The sequence below is a fragment of the Plecotus auritus genome (assembly GCF_963455305.1).
Source record: "Plecotus auritus genome assembly, chromosome: 1".
Taxonomy (NCBI): domain Eukaryota; kingdom Metazoa; phylum Chordata; class Mammalia; order Chiroptera; family Vespertilionidae; genus Plecotus; species Plecotus auritus.
The window spans coordinates 8,927,618-8,941,104 of NC_137770.1; the positions used below are offsets into that span (position 1 = coordinate 8,927,618).

General features: G+C 44.2%; 1 protein-coding gene across 2 annotated transcripts in view; it reads right to left on the reverse strand.

The window, feature by feature from the left end:
* The window catches only part of SETD3 (SET domain containing 3, actin N3(tau)-histidine methyltransferase), a 60,866-nt gene that overhangs the window by 39,090 nt on the left and 8,289 nt on the right, over positions 1 to 13,487 (reverse strand). The window contains exons 3-6 of one of the 2 annotated variants that reach the window (XM_080658089.1): positions 12,058 to 12,150; positions 9,940 to 10,088; positions 7,867 to 7,939; positions 7,313 to 7,569 (exon numbers count right to left, since the gene is read on the reverse strand). In XM_080658089.1, the coding sequence (XP_080514215.1) occupies positions 7,313 to 7,569; positions 7,867 to 7,939; positions 9,940 to 10,088; positions 12,058 to 12,150 (572 nt within the window). The remainder of the gene's footprint in view (positions 1 to 7,312; positions 7,570 to 7,866; positions 7,940 to 9,939; positions 10,089 to 12,057; positions 12,151 to 13,487) is intronic. The other variant, XM_080658090.1, reaches the window with a different exon arrangement.

A 13,487-nucleotide genomic window follows, 5' to 3' on the forward strand; every position in this document is an offset into this window, starting at 1 on the left:
CCATCAGCTGAAGGCCTGAGTAGAACAGAGGCTGACCTCCCCCAAGCAAGAGGGAACTCTGCAGCAGACGGCCTTCAAACTTGAACTGCAGCATCAGCTCCTCCCTGGGTCTACTCTGCTGGTTTGTCCTGAAAATTTGGGACTTGTCAGCCTCTATAATCACCTGAGCCAACTTCCTAAAATTAGTCTCCTTCTATTTACATGTACATACATCTTGTGAGTTCTGTTTCTCTGACTAATACACTAACAGAGTTGATAAGAGAGAGCTACTTTATGGCGAGGAAAAGCTTCACTCGGGACGTGACATTTGAGCTGAAACCAGAGTAGATGGCAAAGCCCTGAAGCCAGATGAAGCTGGGCAAGCCCTGGGAACTGATCAAAGCCAGAGCAGGGCCATGGTCTGGTGAAGACCAGAGGATGGTCCAGGGGGCTGGGCTAATACCGCTGAGCCTGGGGCAGAGTTGGGCACCTGTGCAATAGGCCCTGCTCAGTTATCACTTCTTTATTCCCCAACCTGGCCGGCAGAGAAGGGAACTCAGATACCAACTTAACCTGACAAGATTTACCTAGCAGGTGAGAGGCTCAGACTTCTTCTCCAGGACACTGCATCCTTTAATGCAGTGTTGACAAAGACATTGATGGAAAAGTCAAAGCTAGCCAGCTGGGTGCAGAATGGACAGCAGGGCAGGTTGGAAGAACTGCTCTTAACAAGAAACTATTACATTACATGGGCACTTTTTTGGATAATCTGCCCAGCAGAGACTTAGTGCTAAAAAGAATTTCAACAATGGTACAAAACATGGTTCCATGTCTTGAAAACGATGAAAATTAGGCACATGTTTAGGATGAGTAATTTACAAAATCAGAAACCGTAAGTAAGGACACAATAAGAACAGTATCTTATACTACATTTAACACAAATTCATAATGGTCAAGGTCAGCTATCAGGAACAAACAAGGACACAGGGCAGGGCATTTCAGCAAGATAGCCAGAGGCTCCAACAAAGATAAAGGAACTGGAAACTCTCCAGAGAATATGCAAGCCTGGACTGATTTTCCTAAGGTTCTTGTGCTTCCACATTCTTTGTATCATTAAAAGTCAAATCGAGCCCTAGGCAGTTTGGCTTCCTGGTTAGAGCGTCAGCCCATAGACTGAAGGATCATGGGTTCGATTCCAGTCAGGGGCATGTATCTTGGTTGCAGGCTTGACCTCTGGTGCCAGTCGGGGCTCCTGCGGGAGACAACTAATCAATGTCTCTCTCTCACACATAGATGTTTCTCTCTCTCTGCCTCTCCACTCTCTCTAAAAATCAATGGAGCAAATATCCTCGGATGAGGATTAACAACAACAAAGATATCAATCGATAAGGATAATAAAAAAGAGAGAGGACCACTGGCTTTATCACACCTGGAGGGGAACCATGGGCCTGCGGCTTCCTTCCTCTAGGAGTGAAGGTCTCCCCCCTCGGCACAGCTGAGACCAAGGGTGGACAGGAGGGGCTTTCCTTCAGGGAGCTGAAAGAACCTGCCAGCAGGCAAACCCGGTGCAGGCACACAGATGGCCCTACAGGTTCAGGCCTTGCAGTCAGCAAGCCAAGGCACAGGGCCGCTTTCTGTAAAGTATCAGTCAGAAAGATTTAAGCAAGACTGCTCTGCACTTAAAACCAGACCACTTCTATGCCCCAAAATTAAGACCAAAACAGCCTTAGAGACAGACTGAGGCTCAGCCAGCCGGTGACTAGGATGGGCTGGGGTCTAGCTGATATGCTGTGAAGCCAGCCCAGGCCAGGGCACCCTGAGCCTCGGGCAGCCTGCTCCACAGCTGGGATTCCTATCTGAAAAGGAAGGACTAACACCTCTCTCACCAAGTGACTGTAAGGATTAAAGCAGCACTAGGGAAGGTCACTCTGACCAGGTGGGTGAGTGGCAAGGACATAGGCTGTGGTTCTGGGTTCCCTAGCATGTGCTCTGGAACCGCTCCAACCCACCTTGACCCACTTGGGTCGGTCCCACAAAGACTCAGTGTAGAACACTCATGTACCACAGAAAAAGGCCCCCAGTCAACTCAGATAAATAACCTGAAAACAGAAATCATTCTTTTCCTCCTCTGCCCTGGAATCTCTACCCAGTTCCTGTTATCACAACCCAAGAAATAAATCTCGATTCATTGCTCACGACTCTAACACCTCCAGGCAATTCCATGGGTGTTCTCTCCCCCTCCACCTGCCCTCTGCCTCTGCTCCTTTCCCCTCACCCGGCGGTCAGGAGAAGATGTGACCCTGCCATGAAGCTCCAGAGAACAGAATGTCACAGATGGAACACATTCACCTCGAGGGGAAAACTGAAGTGGGAAGGAGATCAGGAGAATGATGCCTAGGAATCAGTATCCAAAGCCAGGCTTTCAACTTGGTACTAATATTTCAAAATAAAAAGTTTTTAAAAAAATCTTGCATCTCCAGCAATACTAGTCCCTGTCCCCAGGTGTGGTACCTTGCTCTTGAGAGACAATAGATACCAGTTGAATAAACAATCAAGATACGATGGGTTAAAAACAGAAAGACAGCAAATCCAAGGTCAGGAGGAGGTGGTGGGCTGGTTCATCTGGGAAGGAGACTCTTACACTGGTTTCTAGGCGGAGTCTCAGCTGACTACAGAGATACCCCCCTCTTCCTCCTCCTCCCTGCACCCCCGCTACCTGGGAAGACAATGTGGAAACCAACTTTACAAAAACTGCCACCAGAGGAGATGCAGTCACAGAAATGCACTGCATGTTGTTCCTCCCAGTGCCGCTCAAGTCCACAATCTACACACACATCTACAACAGCTTCAGATGCTGACTGGAGTCTCAGGGTGTTGGGATCTTTAAAGTATGCTAATGCCCGAAGGTCTTTCTTCCACCTGGAGGCTATTCCTAAGGCCTTGTGTATGATCAGACTTCTATGTGAGCGTCAGGAAAAGCTATCTCTGGCAATTTACCTCCCGTGCTGCTCCGTCACGAGGAGAACACAAAAAATGGGAGAAGTGACTGCTTGTATTCAGCCACAACCGCTACACGTCTTCCTCTGCCTCTTGGTGGCCCTGTTTTCAGCAAGTTGTGAGTATGCCTACTCCAATCTTCTGCCATGACAGCCTGGTAGGAGAAGCTGCTGTTCAAGGAGAACAGCCAACTTGACTGCCTACTCGACTGCCTGAAGCGTGAGGCAGGACACGGGGACACTGCTGCAATGGATGCAGCCTTGAAGTGACATTCACACCGTCAATGGATAAACGAGTCTCTCTATCTACATGCCTTCCCCTGCACCTCTCAAACTGTTTGACCAATACCAAAGAGGAAACACAAGTGGGACAAATCACTTCAATTATGCGGTCAATGGAAAACAGTAACTTTATAGAGATGCCTCTATTCTGTTAAACCCTGGTCACTCGCATTCACTCAGAGAGCACCATACTCAAGCTCAATAGCACAGGAAAATGTGCATGTCCCTGAGAGCCTTTAACGTTTGGACAAGCTGGCATCCCACATGGCAGGGCCTGGTCCATTAGATGGGATTACCAATGAAATGAGCAGTTCATTCCCAGGATCTCATTTCTTTTTCACTAATGTGAATGAAAAATACCTGGACTAGCATTCATCTATGGTTAAGTCAAGTCAAATCTGATATAACATGTTTCACTTTCACACAAATACATTACTTCAGAGCTGGGTTTAAGCCAAATCCTACTTTTCCACTAATTTCTACCACAAAACTGACAATTACATTTCCAGGCAAAGCACCCAACTTGGAGCTGCATTCTGGAATGACCTAATGTGGTAGGAGTATTTTTATGGGTTTAAAACTCTGAAGCAGCTGTAAATGCCATTAAACTGTCTTCTGCCATTAACCCTGTCTTCTCCCCTGTCTTCCTTTTCACAAATTGACAGAAAAGTTACCATTTAATGCACACCAGCCTTTCCCAGAATCTGGCTGAACTTCGTTTCTAAATTTAGCTTTGGGTGTCAACATTCCTCAACTGTTAAGCTACAGTATGAAGTTTCACCAGCAGGTGCTTCATGTTAACACAAGGTACAGTAATCAGTCCTCAACGCTGTGGATGGGTTCTGTGACTTTAAGCAAAATGACATGTAAGGAAACCAATCTTACCATAGGCCAAGTGATATGAACAAGAGTTAAATTCCTGTGGCATCTCAACAAGACTATCCACACTGAACAAAACGGTTATTCAGGACCTGCTTGAGGCTTCTGGATATACACATGCTATCATCTGTTTAACACCTCACTGTATACTGAACATCTCAAGAAGGATACAATGTAAATACAATATAAAAACCATAAAAAAAAACCATAAAACCCAGGCCCGTTACCACCAGGAGGACCAGCAGAGGCCCAGAAAGACTGCTTTTTGTTTTGGGGTATTTTCCCCGAGGGAAAATAATTATACAAATTCATTAAAAGATAGCAAAGAATACCCAAAAATGGGATAATTCAGTGCAGTTAACAAAAATGTCAATAAGGTTTCTGTGATACATGACAAAGTAATCCTAACATTCAGATGGAACAGCAAATGACAAATAATTGTTACAATGATTTTGAAGAACAAGATTGGGAGACTTGCCAGGAAAGATTGTTTAAGAGAATGTGGTAAAACAAGTTAAAGATAGAAAATAATCTGAACTAGCAAGTGGCCACTAAAGGGCCTTTGACCAAAGAAATATGCTGGGAGGAAAGAACACAGGAAATTCTTTTTCTAGTTTATAGGAGAGAGGGAGGGAGGGAGGGAGGGAGGGAGGGAGGGAGGGAGGGAGGGAGGGAGGGAGAGAGAGAGAGAGAGGCTGGATAAAAAATGCCATGCAGAGAAATCTCCCTGAAGGAACTGCTAATCAGTGGACATTAGTGCCAGTGCTTCTTCTCATTTGGAATAAAAATCCTAAAGCCTGAAGCAAGATCTAAGGCTGGACTATGAGCTTTCACCACCATAGACACATGGAACTGAGTCGTGCTTGCTGTCACACGGCTGGTACATCATGAGACAGTGGCCAACAGCTGTGGCTGGCAGACCCTCCAGCCAGCATCAGCTCAGAAGAAAATCAATGGGTTTCGGTTCAGATGTACTGCTTAGTGCAGGCTCCAGGAAGATGACTTTAAATGGGAAGTCAAATTAAAAAAAGCAAAATCTAGTTCTAGAATTTGAACCCCAAAATGGTATGCAAGTGTTTGTGATATGACACATGCATTTCTCTGAGAAGCGGGTTCCCCTGACCCTGAAAAAGGTTGAGTCACAATGCCCACCCCCCGCAAAAAAAATCCCACTGAAGGTAGGTGACTGTACTGAAACGGTAACTGGGGACTGATGTGACACTACTCACTTTCTCCCTGAGCGATAATGTGCCCATGAAGTAAGTGATCCACTGCAAAAGAGCAGGCCCCCCCATATGATCCTGGAAATGTATAAGAAATATGGCTTGGTGCTGGTGTGAGAAACCTGGTTCTAATAAAACAACGGCAGTACAATGCCAACATTTGTGTTTACTTGGGACTGCTACGAATGACTTGCAGAAGCAATGAGAACATTCTAAAACTAGAAAAACAGCTAGACCCAAAATATGATGTTTTAAAAACTTTTGTTAAGTCTGTTTTTCTTTGTAACAAATCATTATGCAAAATTCTTCTATTCCGTAGCCTATACCTTCCTGATGTCACACAGCACATCTCATTCTGAAACTAAATCACTGGGCAAGAAATTTTCTACAAAGCTGTTTTCATTTTGTACTAATACTGCCTATTTGTACTAATGTTAAGTGACGGTGACATTTGCTCCTTTTGAGGAAGAACCACACCTGGACTGACACACTGTTGGGGTGATGGCGTTTGCCACATGGGAAGCAGTGCTTCTCCCACTGGAATGTGGGTTCCGGGGCACCCAGTGGCATGTGGGGTCACAGGAGAGATGGGGCAGTTTTCCCACAATGCCAATCTGACATTACAGTAAGTCATTAAACATGACTTTAGCACACCAACATTTGCATTAATTTTTAAGATTTAAAAACATGAAACCAAAACCCAGCAACAAAACATGAGAGATTTTAACCCAGCCGTGGGCAAACTACGGCCCGCGGGCCGGATCCGGCCCGTTCGGCTGTTCTATCCAGCCCGCGGAGCCGAAAGAGCGGCGGGTTCTTTTGCTCTCCCCTCCGCTCCTTTACTTTGAATTTATATTAGTTCACACAAACACTCCATCCATGCTTTTGTTCCGGCCCTCCGGTCCAGTTTAAGAACCCATTGTGGCCCTCGAGTCAAAAAGTTTGCCCACCCCTGTTTTAACCATTCTGAGCTTGTGATGGGTCACTTATGTATGGGAGTTTCTTAGTAGAAAAGATTAAGAAATACTAACATAAGGTACTGTGGGGACACAGTGAGAAGCTATTTAAAACAATTTTAAAAATAAGCAAATGAAAAAGACAATGTGGCCTGAAGGATCAAAACACAAAATGGTAACACTAATTGAGCATTTCTATAACAAGTCCGACTATACTGAGGGCCTCACATAGATCAACGCATTTTGTCCGCTCAGCAACTCTGCAGTCAGGTGCTGTACTATCCCATTTTACAGATTAGAGAATGGAAGCACAGAGACTTGCCCAGATGACACAGCTCCAAGTGCTGCTGCAGGGATCTGCTCCTGGCTAGCTGGCCCCAGAGCCCTGTCTTCTCAATCACCACCACACTGGCTGGCGGAGGGTGGCTTCAACCACAGTATCTTTCGAGTGTCTTATAGGAATCTGTCCTATCAGCCATGGGCCCTGAGGCCATGTTCGCAACCTTACAGAGATTGTTATATGACTCTTTTACTTAGGGCTAATTAAAACTAATATAATATACTGTATACTTTGAAAAAAATAAAGAAATCAGCATTATAATTTAGTAAATTAATTATCAATATTTTACTACAAAAACTCACAAATGGACTTTCATTTTCTAGGAAAATTTATATGCAGAGCACTGTGCTGTATTACATTTTAGAGGTTTAAATTTTTACTGTAATCTGTTGTTTTCAGAACTCAGTGACTCTTAGTCATAACATGTAACAACTGCTGTTTATATTAACACTGGATACTAATGAAGTCAGATAGTCAAACCATCTTTCATTGACAGTTCTGTGAAAACGGAAACAATGGACCAGAACACCTTACAACGTAAAAAAGCAAACTGCGGATGCATTCTTACTGAGGAACACAGTGGAACATCTGTGGGATCAGTTTCCCTTTCTCCCTCACCCTGTCACACAGACAGGTAGAGAGTGGCCAACAGCTCACCTGGATGACCTTGTAGAAATAGGCGTACTGCCGAGCTGTGTTCTTATACTGGCTGAAGACATCGTGGACAGCCTGTGTGGACTGCAGAGACCGGACTTCGTCTTCCTCAAAGTAGAGAGGGGTGTCGTACTCACTGGGCAGGGTCTGAATGTAGGGCTGCCAGAAGGAGTTAGGGTCGGCGCGCTCACACAGCAGGTGAAAGGCCAGTGTGATATTTCCCATGGCTTGAAGAATTCGGTCTTGAGAATATAAGGGTCCTGGAGTAACCCAGAAGTTAATAGCGTAAGTTCCACAACTTCTTTTAAAAGTATTCATTTATATGATTAAAGTTATGGAAACAACTAAACAATCCTATAACGTTTAAAGTAACTTGCATCTCTCTTTTGACATTCATCTATTATGACAGATTATAAGCATGGGAAACACCTAATGTGAATTTTGGGGAAAAGTTGACTAATTGAGAAAACAACCAACTATCCTTAGCTCCACAAAATGAAATTTTATTTATTTCTATCATTTTCACTTTGCTTTGAACATTCAGAAATTATTCTCACCCAAAACAGAATTTTTAGCAGATTCAACGGTCATTAGTAATTTCCGTGGAACCCATAAAAATAATTCTTCTGCCTAGAAGGAAAAAAATAAGAAAACAGAATCATGAAAACACAACACACTACAGTTTTTACTCCAATTGTGTCTATGGGCAAAAACCCATCACACATGAAGGACAACTTCAGGGTGCATATCAGCACCACATTTTTAGTTCCCAGAAGTATCTCAACTGTAAGCATTTACGGTGTTGTTAAACAAATGGAAGCTGCTTTAAAATCCTGTCTCCAGTAGAAAAACTATATATACTGAGAAGACAAATAACCACAATAGACTTTCGACTCTAATTTGAAGCAAATATAACAACTTGGGGTAAAGCACAAAGGTGTTTATTTTATTCTTTGCTGTATTTATATTTTTAAGTGCTAAAAACAAAACAAAATTTCTAGCTCCAGCAAAACCTGACTCTACCCATGTGAAGTAGGATATCTTATAATGTTTCAAGCTAAAGTAACAGTCCCTCTTCTATGTGCCTGTCTTTAAAACACGACAGTTACTAGCAAAAACACAAGCCCACAGACACATGTGTTGGCAATGAAATGCCTTTTTCAATATGTTCTGTATGTATATTTATACAGTACCTTGACCATGGTGATGTATAAATATATACATCTCTTTTTTTCCTATCAGATAGAAAATAATCGTGGTTTGCCAGTCCAGTAAGTGGTGCCTCCAACCACTGTTACCCATTCCAGAAAACTGGTAAGCAGATGTTTCAACTCAGTAAAATGTACATATTAAACATGTGCAATATTTTACATATCAGTTTCAATAAAGCTTTTTAAAAAAATGCACTTAGTGACAACCAACCACAGCTAAGGTATTTAGGGCAGCATCCACACTAACGATGCTATTCGTCTGATGCATGAGAAGCATGTGTGACATCTCGTTTACTCTTGCTGTTTACCAACATCTATTTATCTACTATTTGAATTATGTGTGCCTTGTCCCTTACTATAGACTATAAGCAGCATGAAGGAAGGAACCTGTGTGTTTTGGAAGCCTGGTATAATAAGGAAGGTACGTTGGCACACTAGATTACTTAATACACATCTAATAAACCAGTTTATCAATGTATCATCGAAAGGTTAACTAACTACAAGCTGGCCAAAAATGTTGCTGGAAGTTTGAGGGGACCTAATAACACCCACTTCCTCTCCTCAAGTTCTGAACCAAATGAGAGAGACACAGACTCCAACAGACGGTCACCCAAAATACCACTTACTGAATCCCAGAATTAGACAGACCTCCCACCAAGTTACAGGCAGAACTGGAACCCCAGAGGCCTCCCCATGTGTGGCCGGCCCCCGGAAAACTTAGGGTGGAGAAGCACAGCACAGTGAACGCATGTGGACAGCAGCTCTCACTGAGAGAGAGGCCAACCCCAGTTCCTTCTCCCAAAATCATCCGAGTATTCCTGCTGAGAGGCAGGAGTGAGAGGCAAGAGCGAGAGGCAGGGAGAGGCTGCTCCCCCCGTCTAGAAGGACTGAGAGTGAAGAAAAGCATCTGTCCTTCAGCAGGTGTTTATTTCTCTTTTTTTCCTATCAGCCGTGGTTTGCCAGTCCAGTAAGTGGTGCCTCCAACCACTGTTACCCATTCCAGAAAACTGGTAAGCATCCCCTACACGGCCCAACCCCAATCCTGCCTCCACTACATCCAATCCACCGCAGGGCCCGGTGAGCTCTGTTAGCAAACCACCTGAACCCACATCCTTCTCTGCATTTATACCTCAGAATCCCTTGAGGCATGTTCTATGGTCTAACAGAGGCCCAGAAATGTGAGCTGACTTGCCCCCGGTCACTGGTTATCAGCACAGCTCCCAAGGAGGATGAGCGGCAATAGGGGGTCAGTTAGAGGACTGTTGGGGCAAGGAGGGGCAGTGTTGGCTGCACCCTTTTGCCCTCCCCCACCCACAAGACTCAGAACAAGCCTAAGTATGTCTCCACGTCCTGTGTCCTCTACACGACACAATCCAGACACACTTCGACTCCCCCCAGACCAACAGTTTATAAACTCACCTTGATATCTCTTGTTGCTCTCAAACCAAAGCCCTCTTCTTTGAAATTAACCATTTCAAAACCCTCAACCGAAGCTCCATTTTCAGAGGCCCATTTCATTAGATTAGGAAAGTAATCTTCTCTTTTTCCATCAAAAGTAACAGACAGACCTGTATCAATCCATGTTTTACAAAACAAGAGCTACTTTTAGGACATATATCATTCATGCTACTCTCAAAAAATAAAAATAAAAAACAGACCGTAACTAACACAGGAAATAGTAAAGCACTCCAATCTTAAAAAAAAAAAAAAATCAAAAGCTCATCACCAGATAGTCACAGTATATAGTGACAGGAAAGGTGAATTAAAATCCTAACCTCCCATGGGTTACAGAGAAATATTTACAGATCCCAGGTCTTGTGAATACTGACTGCTAGGTAACATGGTGGGAAAGCCCTCACACCTACTACAGAGGCATAGAGCAGCTTCCCCTGTAAGTCAGTGTGCCATCCCTACTATGCACATTTGCTTTAACAAAATACCCATGAAAACAAAGCTCAGTAGTTCTCACATGCGCACAAGACAATGTGTGTGCCCTGGTCCGGTGGCTCCGCTGATTGGAGCGTTGTCCTGTATATCAAAAGGTTGAAGGTTGGATTTACAGTCATACCCAGTTTGTGGGGTCGGGGCATGTACAGGAAGCAATGGATCGATGTTTCTCTCTCACATTGCTGTTTCTCTCTCTCTCTCTCTCATTCTCGTCTCTAAAAATCTGTAAACATATCCTCAGCTGAAAATTAAAAAGTAATAATAATAAACAAATTTAAAAAAAAAAAAAAAAAAGGACGACGTGTAAGGATGAGCCCCGATCCTAAGAGCACAAAACTGGAGAGCTCTGCAACAGAGTTCTGTGGAGTGATTTAAAGATGAAAAGCCGTGCAGAGGAAAAACCATTATTTTTTTTATGAATAAACAGGAACAGGAACTTGATTAAACACGAGGAGCAGGGCGTGGAAGTCAGCCCTGTGGTGCCGTGGCCGTGTCACCACCATGTAATTGAAGGTCAACTAGATGTGTGGCACAGGATCGCCTAGAATGGTGCATTGCCAGGCTATATACGCATATCCTTGCTAACTGAAGAAAACTGCTTTTGTTAGGGAAAATCTAAGACTTAGAGAACAAACGAGTGCCTGACTTTGGTGTCAGTTGTAGTACAGTCTCTACACAGAAGGCACACAGGATATACAAAACTTTTCAGCCCCATGTCTGGTGAGCCAGGATTAGCACAGGCTACACTTGGTGAAGATAAACACCTTATAAAGGGGCCTGTCACCATGTGGGGTTTGAGACCATCTAACCCAAAGGCTGCATGTTGTAAGTGTGCATGGGGAACCATAAAGCTCCTGCTTCAGAGAGCAAATAAACTCTCTTCTGACTCACTTTCATGACAATAAACAAACAAACAGGGGGCCCAAGGTTTTTCTCATCCTTTTAAAGGCAGGCTACTTATTATGCCTTCTCCTTCCACCTCCCATGTGGCCCTGAATACCAATCTTAACTTTTTGTGCTTTACAGAACAAAAACAAAAGGAATATTGAATAGGCTTTTTCATCTGATACTTGGCCCCACTGCCAGCCTGGCTGAGAGTCATTCTGATGTCTCCTGAATATACCCTGTAAAATACAGCTTGGGAAACAGAACTACATCTCTTTTTTAATCAAAACATGATGGAGTTAATCATAAATCTTGATAAACATTAACCCATCAATATATACTTGTGTGTTGGCCATGCACAGCATTATAGACTGACCCCAAACCCTGAAGGAAGCAGTATGGGAAAGCAGATTTAAATACATCTCTCAGAGAGTAAAGGTAAATGAAAGTTGTGTCACATTAGCCCCTAGAAACAAACATTCCCCCCTAAAACTCACCAGTTTTCCCATCCCAAAGCAGGTGATGGCATCTCAGAAGTGAGAGGCTCCAGAGAGTCCCAGGTCTCCCAGCCTAGCAGCCCCTCCCTCTACAAGGACCTAGCAGGGCGGGTGAATAAGCCAGACCGTAACTGCTCTCAACACCTTTCTGCCCTATGCCAAGTCCCTACACAATGTTCTTAACATGTTATCATTCCAGAAAATGTACCTTTTTGCTTTTTCCGTATTTTCTCCACTAGAGACCGGATCTGCACATATTCTTCCCACTCTTTCCCTGGGCCGGGAGCAGGGCTACTGCATCCTGCAACACAAGAGCCACAGTCTCAAACATCCCTTCCACTTAACCTGCAGTCTTCAGGAGGAGGAGGATGTGGGTTGTCGCTGTTGATTTATTGACTTTTGAAGGACAAAGATACTACAGCGTGATGATAAACCTGAGAAGCATAAATCAGGTATACTTTTCAAAGCATGTACCAGACGTCCTCAAACTACGGCCCGAGGGCCACATGTGGCCCGCCGAGGACATTTATCGGGCCCGCCGGGGGCCGCTACCTGTCCTGCTTAGCAGCCAACTCGTCCCGGGCCCGCAGTGCGCATAGGAATTTATTCATCGTTTGTTTGTTTTTTTAAATATAGTCCAGCCCTCCAACGGTCTGAGGGACAGTGAACTGGCCCCCTGTTTAAAAAGTTTGAGGACCCCTGATCTCTGACACAATTCAAATGCCGCTATTCAACCATGACTCTAGCACCTAAGTGTCTGCACCTGGCTTACATCTACCTCATTCTTGCTGCTGATACATTTTCCTCAGAACATACTTGTGAACAGGAAAATCTAAAAAGCTACGCTAAGATGCAAAACATTGCCCTAAAAACTCTTCCAGATGTTAAAAGAAGGTAATATTAAAAGTTAACATTTCTTTCTAGTTAAACCCCGTAACAATGGCTCCCTAAGGGAAATTGGACATAAGGACAATTAGTCAACAAACATTTCACATCCATGTGTAAGGCGCTATATTAAGCACTCTGGGGGAGTCACAAAAAGAGACGGCACAGTCATTGCTAAAAAAGAAGCTGAGATTCTACTGCAGGACCAGAACTGAAGGACCGACACCCGAGGCCCGGGCAGGCGTTGCGGAAGGCTATGTACAGGGCACCCACCCAACCTGCCAGCAGCCCCTTCCTTTTTAAACAACTGTATCAATTTAAAGGGAAAGCCCTTCCCATGCTTCTAAACCTCCTGGCCCCCTTCGCTCTCCAAGGAAAGGAGTATATGTGGTAAAGAATTAACAACAGCTATATGCTGACTCATAACTATTAAGTTTGACCAGTCTTATACATTCTTCCATCCACAAATACCGGCTGAGGCCCTGGAATACAAGACAGAGCCTGTCCTCAAGCTGCCTCCAGGCTAGTGGGGGAGACAGTGGTAAGCATTAGTGTATCACTGCTCTGTGGAAGGCCCACGCCGCTCTTGGGTGGGGGGGGATTTAGGTATTCATGGGAGCACTCATGGGAGCAACCGACTTGGTTGCTGCCTGTTTGTCAATGGGGTTTAGCCTGTCACATAATCTATAATAATAAAAGCGTAACATGCTAATTAGACCGGACAGCCGAACGACCTTCTGGACATCTGCGAGG